General features: G+C 40.4%; 2 protein-coding genes across 7 annotated transcripts; one reads left to right on the top strand and one right to left on the bottom strand.

The window, feature by feature from the left end:
- Nucleotides 1–258: 258 nt before the first annotated feature.
- Nucleotides 259–7,239, bottom strand: LOC120797751 (mitochondrial 2-oxoglutarate/malate carrier protein-like). Its single transcript, XM_040141601.1, has 3 exons — nucleotides 6,996–7,239; nucleotides 1,348–1,500; nucleotides 259–433 (listed from the first exon to the last, which is right to left on the bottom strand). Exons 1-3 carry the CDS (start codon nucleotides 7,058–7,060, stop codon nucleotides 259–261), a joined length of 393 nt encoding a protein of 130 aa, XP_039997535.1. The 5' UTR covers nucleotides 7,061–7,239.
- On the top strand, nucleotides 6,795–13,120 carry LOC120797292 (motile sperm domain-containing protein 1-like). Of its 6 annotated transcripts, none has more exons than XM_040140841.1 (7): nucleotides 7,268–7,334; nucleotides 8,479–8,582; nucleotides 10,974–11,315; nucleotides 11,437–11,512; nucleotides 11,951–12,234; nucleotides 12,663–12,818; nucleotides 12,960–13,120. In XM_040140841.1, exons 3-7 carry the CDS (start codon nucleotides 11,057–11,059, stop codon nucleotides 12,986–12,988), a joined length of 804 nt encoding a protein of 267 aa, XP_039996775.1. In that variant the 5' UTR covers nucleotides 7,268–7,334; nucleotides 8,479–8,582; nucleotides 10,974–11,056; the 3' UTR covers nucleotides 12,989–13,120. The 6 variants fall into 6 exon arrangements, with proteins under 6 accessions (XP_039996777.1, XP_039996775.1, XP_039996773.1 ...); XM_040140839.1 differs by having other exon boundaries at nucleotides 10,971–11,315; XM_040140843.1 differs by lacking the exons at nucleotides 7,268–7,334; nucleotides 8,479–8,582 and adding an exon at nucleotides 6,795–6,811 and having other exon boundaries at nucleotides 10,971–11,315.
- The last annotated feature ends 11 nt before the right edge of the window (nucleotides 13,121–13,131 follow it).

Raw genomic sequence — 13,131 nt, 5'->3', positions numbered from 1 at the left:
CCTTCGACTGTTGGTTTCAGTCCGAACATTATGATGATAGTAGCAGTCAGTTCAACTGACACTGTTACTTTCTTCGTTTTGTCAGATCTGTGACCGAGCAAATCTAATTCATCTGCTTTCAATGCTTCCTATTCAGCTTTCACTTTAAGTGCTCTCAGTGCTTACTGTTCAACTGACACTTCAGCTGCTTTCAGTGCACATTGTATTCCATCTTTTTCTGATTTGCAACCTCTACCACTACATTTTCTGTTTCATCCATTAACGTTTCCACAGTTTCACACTTGTGTCCGGTAAAAACTGTAAAAAGTTTCGTACCTTGAGGAAGAAGTTTGGCGGTCGTCCGTCAGCTCCAGTCATCTTCTCAAACAGGATGGTGTAGATTCCCAGGCGAGTCGTCGTGTAGGTCGCCTGACGCAACAAACCTGCTGACAGACTGACAGAGACAGAAAAAAAACACTTTGCTGTCTTTATTTTTAATAAATAAGCTTCTGAATTATTATACTTAACACCGTAAACCCTGATCAAACTGCTGTAGTTAACTGTAGTCATGTCAATTAAGTAGCTTTAAATTTGTTACAAAGAAATACACAATCAAAAAGGTAGTTTTAAAAGCACATGAAGTGTTGGATAAAGTTGTAAATGAAGTGTCAGATGAAGAGGTAAATTAAATGGAAGATGAGGTGTTAGCTAAATGAAGTGGTAAATGAAGTGGAAGATGATGTGTTAGCTAAAGGAAGTGGTAAATGAAGCTTTATATGAAGTGTTAGATAAATGAAATGCTAAATGAAGCGTTAAGTTTTAGATAAAAGAAGTGGTAAATGAATCGTCAGATGAAGAGGTAAATTAAGTGTTAAATGAGGTGTAAGATAAATGAAGCTTTAAATGAAGTGTTAGCTAAATGAAGTGGTAAATGAAGTGGAAGAGGAGGTGTTAGCTAATTGAAGTCGTAAATGAAGCTTTATATGAAGTGTTAGATAAACGAAATGCTAAATGAAGCGTTAAGTTTTAGATAAAAGAAGTGGTAAATGAATCGTCAGATGAAGAGGTAAATTAAGTGTTAAATGAGGTGTAAGATAAATGAAGCTTTAAATGAAGTGTTAGCTAAATGAAGTGGTAAATGAAGTGGAAGAGGAGGTGTTAGCTAATTGAAGTCGTAAATGAAGCTTTACATGAAGTGTTAGATAAATGAAGTGGTAAATGAAGTGGAATATGATGTGTTAGCTAAAGGAAGTGGTAAATTAAGCTTTGCATGAAGTGTTAGATAAATGAAGTTGTAAAAATGAAGAGTCAGATGAAGAGGTAAATGAAGTGGTAGATGAGAACTTAAATAAATGAAGTGGTAGATACCCAGTGTAGATGCCTCGAACTCCTTCGTTCTTCAGGATGGATAACAGAGCGTGGAAACTGGTTTTATATTCACGAGCCTTCGTTCCCTGACCGCTCAGCTGCATCCTGTTCTTCACCAGGTCCAACGGCTGCACAAAGACTGTCGCACCCATCCTGGAAAGACAGACAGATCGCGAGAGCGACAGACAGAGAAAAAAGAAAAGTTATTCAATCCAGGAGAGAGACAGACTGACATACAGACAGCAGTCACAGTTAGACTGGTGCTGCTGTGCCTTCACAGAGAGACAGACAGGGTAGCAGGAAGACGCGTGACAAGGAGGTGAAGGTGATTAGTGCGGGTTTTAGAGTCGGCTGCCGAACAGCAACACTTCATCCACATATACACTCGTTTGCTAGTTTAGGAAAACCGGCTAAAACTATGTCAGTCCGATCAAACAGTCCTGCGATAAATCCTCCTTCGTGAAGGTTCTAATGTTCAGTATTTAGTGACACGGGGGGATGGGGGGGTTGACTTTACTATCATTTTGGAGGATGTAGTTTTTTGGTGCTATTGGACTGTTGCAATATACATAAAAGGTGTGTCTGTTGTTTATCTCCCCCTCACTGATTTGAATGATGTGGGGCAAAATAATAGAAACACCTGTCAACATAACGCAGTACAGCTAAACTGCACCACAAACTGCAGCCTCCAAAATGATCCTACCGTTGAGTCCACCTGCTGTTTTAGGAAATTACTGAGCCTTTTACTTTCATAAAAGATGACTTGACAAGGAGCCAGTGGGCTTGAAGCTGAGTGTCACAGACTGAGTAGGGAAGTATTGAGAACTACAGAACAACATTGTTGGCTTTGGTTTTAATGGCATGTGTTGATAAGAAGATTAACATCAGCCCTTTCCCTCTCTGATACAGTAAAACTACATGATCAACAGACCGTTATCAGAGTTACTACAGTGATATCAGACTGTTACCAGTAGGTAGAACAGCTCGTACTGTGATAAATAACAACTGATCAGAAGGTCAGGGTTCAGCCTGAAGATGCCCCAACCAATTATTAAAATAACAAGACTGGAGTCAGACTGTACTGTTGTGTTAACAATAGCCTGTGCTTTAGTGCTAGTGAACAGCTTAAGTGGCCTCATGTCAGACTGGGGGTCAAAATAATCATAATCCACTGGGTGATGTAACAAGCATTTTTTAATCACATGATTTTGTGGGCCCCAGATCCATATGCAAACCTATTAAAACGTTTTTGTTAAAGTGAGTAACAGACTGAGGCCTCACTGTCAAGATGTGATGGCCTTTATCTGTTTATTACCTGTGTGTTCAAGCCGTTCTACTACCGTACGTACACAGTCTAAACATTCCCAATACAACATCTGATAATTACTGAATCATTTAAAGAGATTTCTGACCACATCATTTAGTTAGCAGTTTGGTCAATTCTAGAATTTCTTAAGTGTAGTTAGGTACATTAGAGCTGCAACAATTAGTCGTTTAATCAACTTGTTGATGCACAGAAAATTACTCAGCAACTATTATGATAATCGAACAATCATCTTAGTCACGTTTGGAGAAAATCATGTCAAATATTTGCTGTTTCCAGCTTCTCAACTGTGACGATTTGCATCTTTTCTCTTTGGGTTTTGGACTTTTGGTCGGACAGAACAAGGCATCACCTCCGATATAAAACAATTCATCCCAAAAAAATAAAAAAAATTAAATTAAATAATATTGATTAAACAGATTAACTGATAATTAATTAATCATGAGTTGCAACCCTGGGTTAATCACTCAGTTGATACTATGTCAGAAAAAAAAAAAAAAAAGTCCATCACAGTTTCTTAGTGTCCAAGGTGACATCTTCTCAGACACCAGCAGCTGTCCCTCACACTCATGGACATGTTAAATTCTCGTGCACACTCCTCGAAGGCCGCGCATGAATGACGTGTGCGCTCCTGAGATGTTTTAAAGTTTGTGCACAGCTTGGGGGGGTCATGACATTTAAGGGACAGACGTGCAGCTGCTGTGACAGACAGAGGGTGGGAAACGTCAGCAGTCACTTTTTACAATGTACACACTGGAGCCGATCCCAGCTGACACTGGGCAATAGGCGGGGTACACCATGGACAGGTCGGCAGTCTATAACAGGGCCGACACACAAAAAAAAAAAAAAAAAAAAAAAACACCATGTGAAATGCGATTTTTGTAAATCGGATCCAAACCACATTCGGAGGTGGTTTGAAATGCGATTCCGATCGGAACAGACACGTCTCAGTCCGGATGCTCTGACCGCTCAAATCGGATTTCAAAGCGTCTTTTGTGTCACTCTAGAAGCGGCTCACAATCACCCAGAATCCATGCTGCCACCAGCAGAGCGCTGTCAGAGATTACAGTTTTTGGGCGCTATGGAGGACAACTAGAACAACAGTCTGCGGACGGACGCTGAAATAAATTGTCTGCTTGCACTTTGAGGGGGAGGCTTCTGTTCGGGCAAAGCTGGAAGGATCCTACCGCGTCGCCAGCGTAGCTACGACTACGTTGTCACTATAGCAAACCATGCAGATAGGTTGTTTACGTCGGGACACATAAATCCGATCTGATCAATTGCAAATAACAGTGTGGACAGTCTGTCCTGAGGATGTGATGTGAGAAACAAACTGGATTTGCCTCCAGTCTGAACAAAGCCATAGAGGCAAAAAGCATTCAGGCTTACGAGGAATCGAGAGTCGACAATTAACCTGCACGTTTCTGGACTGGAGGGGGAGGCCGGAGAACCCGGAGGAAAGCCACGCAGGAAGGGGGAGAACATGCAAACTCCGCACAGAGTTCAACCCCAGAACCTTCTAACCACTGCACCATGTATGAGCAGAAATTACCTCATTTATTTATCACCATGAAAATACAGGGCATTCAATTCACATTCCTTTTTTTGGGGGGAAATTAAGTTTAAAAACATTTTATTCTTTATTCAACTTTTTCTTTGTTGCAACGACAGTAAAATATTTTTGGATGTCAAAGAAAATGTTAAATGCTGTGAAATGGTTTTTAGTGTTCACATGTTGCATTTGTTTGTAATAAAAACAAAATTAATTACAAAACAACAGCAGCACTTATAAACACCAGTGTCCACACAGCAGGGGGCGCTGCAGGAGGAGGTTAAACACTGGACTTCCGCTTAAAATCAGGCATGTGTTTTTATTTTATGTCTTGTCTGGTGTCTTTTGTTTTCTTTCCTATCTCAATATTTGCATTTTCATTGCTTTTTCTGTTACAAACATGATCTTTTTGGTACGGTAACAATAACCGTGCTCAGCCATAGTTAATTAATTGGCTCTCGTCAGGTTAATTTTCTCTCTGCAGGCAGATGTCAGTCAGTCAAAGATGGTTTTATGAAGGTTTTAGAAGACACAGCATTCTGTGTAAAATAAATAGAGGTTTTCTGCTGAGAGTGGAGAGTCTTTGCAGCAGGCGGCTCTTGAGTAGTTGGACCGAGTTGTCTGAATCTCCTGTTAAACTTTTTAACTCAGCATATCAACATTTCAAGTTCATCATCATTAAAATTTCTGAGTCAGACCTCCAGGATTTGGAGCTGTGAAGGCCTAAAACCAGGTTCTTCCACCAATTAACGCAACCGTCTCTAGTACAAACCCCCCTAGTTTTACATCCTATGAAAGGTAACAGCAAACCAGTCCTGACAGTGATACTAGACACCTCTGGTTCCGTTTTTGGAGCAACAAAATCAGGGAAAATATTTTCACTGAGGTTGTTGTAATCCAGGTTGAGGACATTCTGTCAATGCATAAAAAAAAACCTCTGTAGGTCATAAAGTTTTTAGTCGCTTTCACATTCAGGGAATAAGCCTGGAAGTGTTTAGACACCAGACAAATAAAGCTGTATGTTCACATAAAGTCAGAAATATGAGTACACATTGTTTTCGTCTGTGGAGCTTTGATTCTGTTTTATGAGCTCACTGCGTAGACTGCACACAAAAAAAAAAAAAAAAAAAAAGATTCCCACAATCAGTGCTAACGTCGCTGATAACAAGGGCTGCACATTATAAAGTCTAATTACTGAGTTTCTCTCATTTGGTCTAGAAAACATTAACAGCTCAAAAGTTTTGTTTTGTGCACCCATCAGTCCAAAAGCAAAATATACACAATTTACCTTAACGTAAAATAAGAAAAAAGGAGCAAATGATCCCATTTAAGAGGCAAATCATTGGCATTTTTCACTTTATGTTGATCCACAATTTGAGTAACAGACCAACTGCTGCAGCCCTACTGAAGAAGTAACCGATGTTTTATTGTGTAGATTCAGTTTCTCTCCTTATTTTTAATCTCCAAATCCAATATCAGCCTTAGACTGCGCTGTGAAACCATGAATACGCTGGTCTGAAGTGTGTGTGAGGTGTTCTAATTCTGTTTTATATCTGACTTTAGTGTGTACACATCCTTTATAGATCTGGTCCGGTTTTTAAAAAAAAGGGATCCATGAGTCTGGTTACAAGTCAGAAGGATTTTGTGGTCGTCTGTGGACAGCTGCTGAGCAGAAGGCTCAAGGAACGTGAGGACATATGGACACATCATCTGCACTGTCTGAGGCGGGTTATACACAGTTGTGCATTAGCTCTAGAACTCGTTACTTACCTTCATTATATAATACAAGACAACTACTCACAAATCTGCTAACAGTTAGCATGCTAAGAGGCTACCTGTTAAACAGGACCCAGGTCAAAACAGACTGTTTAAACACTGTTTTCAATGGTGTTCTGCGGCTGCAGTGTTTCCTTTAGGATGGAACTTGTAGCAGTGGAGGTGGAATGTCTTTTTTTTTTTGTTTCGCGTGGTGGGAGAATTTTTTTTATGCACTAGCAAAGGGTTCTTTGGAGCTGCCCACCAGAAAGGCCCCTGAGGCCTAAGTACATAGGTAGAGTAGATTTTTCCAAATTAATGAGCAGACTAAATGTCTGTCTAGCTTAAATACGAAGTGTCTCAAGATTTAGGCAAATACACTTTAATTGAGCATGTTAAAAGTATAATATTTACGACAATTATTGACATTTATTGAACAAAATATAAAATATAAATATATATATTATCCATTCTTAACTTTTTTTCCAGAATTAACTTGCATCACCACACTGCAGTATTATCAAACAAAGTGGTAATGGACTTAAATGTAATGACCTTTTCCAATGATAAAATAATTCACATCTACGACGTTTCTTGAACGGAACTCTCTGCAAATATGTGGCGTTAATGTCTCTGTGAGGGAATCTGTCGATGGGCGTCACGGTGGTCGTCCCGCATGGAAAGGCCCCGGTTACCGTTAGGTTATAACGAGGGGGCGCTAGCTGGGTTCTGGGTTAAAGGTTGGTTCAGGTTAATGCCAGGGGACACGAGCCGAAGGGGGACCACATTTTGCCATAACACCGTCACAGGGCGTTAGCATTAGCAGCTAACAGGTAATGTCAGTGCAGCCTCACTCACGGGGCCGTTACGGTCCGTGTTTTTTCTTACAAACCCGACAGTGAATTGTAATTTAAAGGCGTATTTCACCAAAATAACGCTGCAGTGTGTTCGCTCCTCTGTTAGCAGCCGCACCGCTGACATTAGCACGTTAGCATGACAGCCAACAGTAGCACCTACCCGGCCAAGCCTCCGAATAGGAACTTGATGGCCTTCGGAGAGGTCTTGGGCTTTCCCTCCGCCATGTTTCCCCCGGTCGGTCAGTAGCCGCAGAGTCGCCGGTCAGATTCCCGCTGCCTGTGTGCCTCTGGGCCGGACGGTCCACCCGCTCTCTCCCCGGTACAGCAGCAGCACCCGAAGCAGCACCAGTCAGGGCAAGGTGACTCTAGAGTAGGCACGTCCGGAGACACGAAGCCCCGCGAACCAATCAGGAGGCGAGGACGAGGAGCACGAAGATCGACGAACAGAGACGATTATTATACTGCCTTCAGGGTCCCCTCCGCAGCTCGTACATCTGCGGTCTGTCTCCTAGATATGACTTGTCATGGATGCAGTATTACTTTTTTTTTAAAGAGAATTCATTCGGGCTGCTATAAAAATACAGAAAATTTTAAACTTTAAAAATTGAAATCAACGTTAAATGTACATTTAGTTAGCCCAGACATACATTGTGAAAAAGCTCCCATATCTATTGTTGTTAGGCTTATATCTATTTTTAGTAGCAAACTTCCATATTAATACACATACATTTAACACGTTTAAGCCCGTCTTCAGTTTATTCAACAACAAAATCAAACAATATATCAAAAGAAATCTGGAAAAATGGAACAGAAATCTTTCCTTCTACGACTTATTTGTTTACTGTAACCTGAGTAGTGTTATATATCCGACAGCACCTGAAAGCAACAGCAGCTTCAGCACAGCCCAGAGAAATTTAAAGAAAATAAATAAATAAATAAATAAATAAATAAATAAATAAATGATGCATACAATTTAGAAAAATAAAATGATTACAAACATATAGAATTATGGTAACAATGATTAAAAATTAATCATAAAAATAAAGTAAAACATACATAGTTTCAGGTCGATCCACCACTTGTATAAACTTCTAAACCATTTTTCTATTGATATATAAATACAAAAAAAATGTATCTCATTAGGAGAATAAATACAAATACAAAACGAACCAATCAACAGATAAATAATTCATAAATACATACAATTTTGAAATTTAAGTGATAAAAAATAGATAAGCTATTAAGAAGTTAGACAAATTTGGAGTAATAAGTAAAAAGCTATCTTAAAGTAAAAATTCATAAAATTCAAGGAAGATAATGAAAAATAAACTGCACAAAAATACAGTGTTGTCTTTGAATGTCCTTTTGATTGATTCGATGAGATTGAATAAATACTTTTATCTTAGTTTATTTTTTACTCAAGTTATGTTTTACATCCTGGCAACTCATAGATTATAGATTATATCCAACAAGCGTATTAATTCTATTAAATTAATCATGAAAACGTACGTATTTAATTATACATGTATTCAATTAACTAATTAAATTTCATTATATTTTTATATTTATACGATAATTTGTCATAAACAATGTAAACACTTCGTCATAAAACTAATTTGACTGACGTGACTCTCATCCAATAGAAAACCACTGCTGTCTCTTCCTGGACACTCATTGGTTGAGAGTTGCAGCTTGGGCGGCAGCTGTCAAATGCAGCAGCTTGCTGAGGAAGTAGAAACAGCCGACGGTGAGTAGAGACACTAAACTGTCGTTTCTGTTGAATTTAACTGAGTTCTGACTCAGTCCGAGGGCAGATGTATCGCGATGGACTTTTACAGCTGCCGCTCATGTTTTCTGCACAGTCGTTTACGTTACTTCAAAGGTTGTTTGGCGGGTCGGTGTGACGGAGCAGCTAGCGTTAGCTAACCTCACCGGATAAAAACAGACCGTTTCACAACAAAAGTCTGTTGTCTTTTGTTTTTAATAGATTTTATTACGATAAATCATATTTGGAAGGTTTTACAGTGCATGTTGATACTCTTAAATATAAAGCAGGATGTTAAAGACTGTGTATTGACAGAAAACTTAACTACATTATACTTCCTTAAGGTGGAATAATAGGAAATATAAACAGTGAATCAGTTTATTGTGTCTATTCCCTACTATTTAGGGTTAGATTCACCTGTTTGTCTCCGTGAGGGAGGTTTTTAAAGATGTTTTAACCAAATAAACATTATACAGAGTCCTTACTTTAAAAACCTAAAGTTAGATTTTAAATAAGTGCTGATCAGTATTCAGTGAATCAAATCAAAAGATCAATGAACAGACCAGTCAGATTAAATTACTGATTTTCATTTCTCCACTTTCAAATCGATCCAGTTAAGTGAGGTTCATTTTCAAAATTTAATTGATAGCGGTTTGTGGGAAATTGGTGAAATAATTAAGTTTATTATCGATTAATTATTGGGTGTCACTATGAGGTCGCGGATTCTCCAAACATGGAAATATATTTTTTAGAAATTTCCACCAAGATTTTTGGTTTATTCATCAAGTTTTCCAGTCACATTTTCCAAATCACTGCAGGGTGTTCTATGTGACTTTTTAAAATATATTGAACATTGCGCGAACAACAGCGTGAATAATACAACAATACAGGAAAGATATGCTATGTTACAATAAAATTCATCATAACATTACACCAAAGGCCTGCTCCAAATACTTAAATATATTCTTAGAAGTAGAAAAAAGTATATAAAATAATAATATTATTAAAATAAAGGGCATAGTCTTACTTTTAAAAACCTAAAGTTAGATTTTAAATAAGTGCTGATCAGTATTCAGTGAATCAAATCAAAAGATCAATGAACAGACCAGTCAGATTAAATTACTGATTTTCATTTCTCCACTTTCAAATCGATCCAGTTAAGTGAGGTTCATTTTCAAAATTTAATTGATAGCGGTTTGTGGGAAATTGGTGAAATAATTAAGTTTATTATCGATTAATTATTGGGTGTCACTATGAGGTCGCGGATTCTCCAAACATGGAAATATATTTTTTAGAAATTTCCACCAAGATTTTTGGTTTATTCATCAAGTTTTCCAGTCACATTTTCCAAATCACTGCAGGGTGTTCTATGTGACTTTTTAAAATATATTGAACATTGCGCGAACAACAGCGTGAATAATACAACAATACAGGAAAGATATGCTATGTTACAATAAAAATTCATCATAACATTACACCAAAGGCCTGCTCCAAATACTTAAATATATTCTTAGAAGTAGAAAAAAAGTATATAAAATAATAATATTATTAAAATAAAGGGCATAGTCTTACTTTAAAAAAAATGTTTTGGGCAGCAACTAATGGTTGTTTTTTCATTTTTGATTGATTTGACGGTGGTGTTCAATTATTTGTTTAATTGTTTTGTCTATAAAAGGCCAGAAGAAAGTGAAAACTGTCTGTTGTAATTTCCCACAGACCAAGGTCACGTCTTCAGATATGTTTTATTGTCCGACCTGCAGCTCAAAACCCATCTATAGACATTTTACTGAGAAAACTAAGAAACGGTAAATGTTTGTCATTGTTGTTTTAAAAAAGGTTTAAAAATGCCGTCACTGAGCAGTGAGCAGCTGAAACAGAAAAGTCTGTGCTGGGCTCAAACGCATCGGAACCTGTGATAGGCAGTTTATAAGCAGCCTGTCTATTGTGTCGACCTAACATTGTGTAGCTGAGCGCCACACAGCAACAATGACTACGTGGAGAGAGGACGAGTGTATGATCATGTCAGTTTACTGTGGAGGTGGTTACACGTGTGCAGCAAGACAGAGACAAGGCAATAAAGTGTATCGTTTTGTATTGTTATATTTTTATATTAATGTTAGTACCTGACACTAAACGTTAAACAGCCTCGGAAGTTACCATAGCTGTTTAGCTCAGCACAGCTGGCTACATTGCCAGCTATCACCTCAGTGAAGTGTCTCATAATAGGGCTAACGTTAGACTACTATATGAGATGACAACCGCGTTTTGGCTCTAAACACTGTTACGTTTTTATTCAGGGTCATTATAAACAACAGGAAACATTAACGTTTTATCGTAATATTATCTTTATTTGTTCACTTCTTTCTGCAGCAGGTGGCGATGCTGTGACATCAGACTTCGTCCAATGACAGCACTCGGATCATGGCCGAGGGTGGGGCACCACACAGGGTGGACCAATGAGGAGGAGGGACATCCACGACGGACAGGGACAGGGGGGGAGGACAGACAACAGGGGGCAGGTGGTGGTGAGACAGGCGGGAAGGGGGAAGACGGGTGGTGAGATGGGAGGTGAGACGGGAGGGGAGCCAGGTGTGGTGTCCCCGCTGCCTGTCTTCCTGTTCCCCACTGAGCTGGTGTTTTACTCCGACCAGAGAAACTCACACAGGAGAGTGTTGACTCTGTACAACCCGTACAGATTCAGGATCAGCTTCAAGAGTCAGTACCTGTTTGTTTTAACTGTCTGTCTCGCTGCCAGTCTGTCTCTGTGTATATATAACGGGGACACACTGCCCCCTGCTGACTCTACAGGAGATAACCTCCTCTCTCTCTCTCTCAGTGTTGTGTACTGCTCCCTCGCTCTACAGAGTGGTGGAGGCAGAGGGGAGCGTCCGAGCAAAATCCTGCGTTGACCTGTAAGTTCTTAATCCCACTGAAATACAAACACAGCTTCATTTATTATTGCTGCTCCTGTTACTTCTACTAACCCCCATTTATAAAGCCAAACACTGGGGATGGGACAGGCTGCCGTTCATGGTGAAATAACAAACAACAAACAACAAGCTGGTTCTGCCCGTCACGATTCCAGACTAAAACACCCGCGGTGGCTCGAAAGTTGTTTTCTGCTGAACTCAGCTACAGGAAAGAACTTCAAGCGAAATGGAGGAAAAGCTGATCGTCACTGTCAACAGCTTCAATCTAACCAGCTCTGACAGAACTTTAACCGGCAATGATGAAACTTTACATAGACTATAAATCCGTTGTCGTTGTCCCCAACACCTGGAAACGCACTGTGGAAAATCAGTTCACCTTTAAAACGGTTCAATTTATGACGTCACTTCCCTTTCTTTCAGGGTGGTGCGTCACCTGGACATCTCACCTCGTAACTGGGGCCGCAGAGACCGGTTCCGCATGGAGGTCAAGGGAGGAGGCCAGGTTGGAGAACGGGAGATCTGGGCTGAGCTGAGAGGAGGAGAGGAGGGGGGAGGAAGAGGAGGAGAGGAAGAAGAGGAGAGAAGGAGTAAACGAGGAGGAGGAGGAGGAGGAGGAGGCCAACAGAGGGCATTGTCTGCTCTGACTCCTCTGTCTCCTCTCTTGGTGCCCACACAAAAACACCTGCAGCTGCCTACCTGTACAGGTGATCACTGATCCACAGGGAGGAGACTTCATTCAGCTCCTACAGTGAGAGGAGAAGACATGGGGGGCAAGGAAGGAGAGGAGGAAGGAAAGTGAAAGAAGGGGGAGGAGGAGACAAGGAGGGAGAGAAGGAAACAATGAGGGAGAGGAGGAGACAAGGAAACGAGGTATGGAAGGAGTATAATAGCACAGTAACCATGAGTCTCAGTGGCTGTTGCTGTGGAGATGATTCCATAGACGAACCTCTAACTTCACCCCAACATCAGCAAGAGTCTGAAGCTCTCTGATTGGATGGTTCTTAAAGCAGGGCAGTCTGGGAGTTGTAGTTGACTTTGTTGTAATGGACACAGTGTTGGACTTTATCATTGATTTTGTTCAGCTCAGTGTTTCATTGTTTGTACTGATGTGTGTTTTTGTGCGTGTGTGTAGCTGTCCGCAGTGTGTCTCAGTGGGTGGTGTGTGTGATGGTCGCGGTAGTGTGTGTCGCAGTGCTGATGCTCCCCCTCCACGCCGAGAGCAGTTCAATGGTTCCACACTGCCTGCACGTGTCCACCAATCAGAAGCTGGCCTGTGCCTACACACTGGGTAACACACACACCTGTAACAGACACAATTGGTAACACACACACCTGTCTGTCTGTGTGATGACGGAGGAAAGGAGGAGGTAGAGAAATAAACAAGGAGATAAGGGAGGAAACTCTTTCTCTCTCTCTCTCTCTCTCTCAGGTCTTCTCACCATGGTGTTTCTGCGGTAACCAATGACATCACGCTTCCATCACTGCCTCCTGTCTGAGTGACAGCTGCTTTTTGACACCATGGCAACCACCGGAACCCCCCCACCCCTGACAGAAAGACACAGACTGTCTTCATTAACTCAACACACACACACACACACATG

Source organism: Xiphias gladius, chromosome 12 (assembly GCF_016859285.1).
Source record: "Xiphias gladius isolate SHS-SW01 ecotype Sanya breed wild chromosome 12, ASM1685928v1, whole genome shotgun sequence".
Classification (NCBI taxonomy): domain Eukaryota; kingdom Metazoa; phylum Chordata; class Actinopteri; order Istiophoriformes; family Xiphiidae; genus Xiphias; species Xiphias gladius.
Note: the sequence above shows the minus strand (reverse complement) of the source record. Positions and strands in the feature narration are given on the sequence as shown.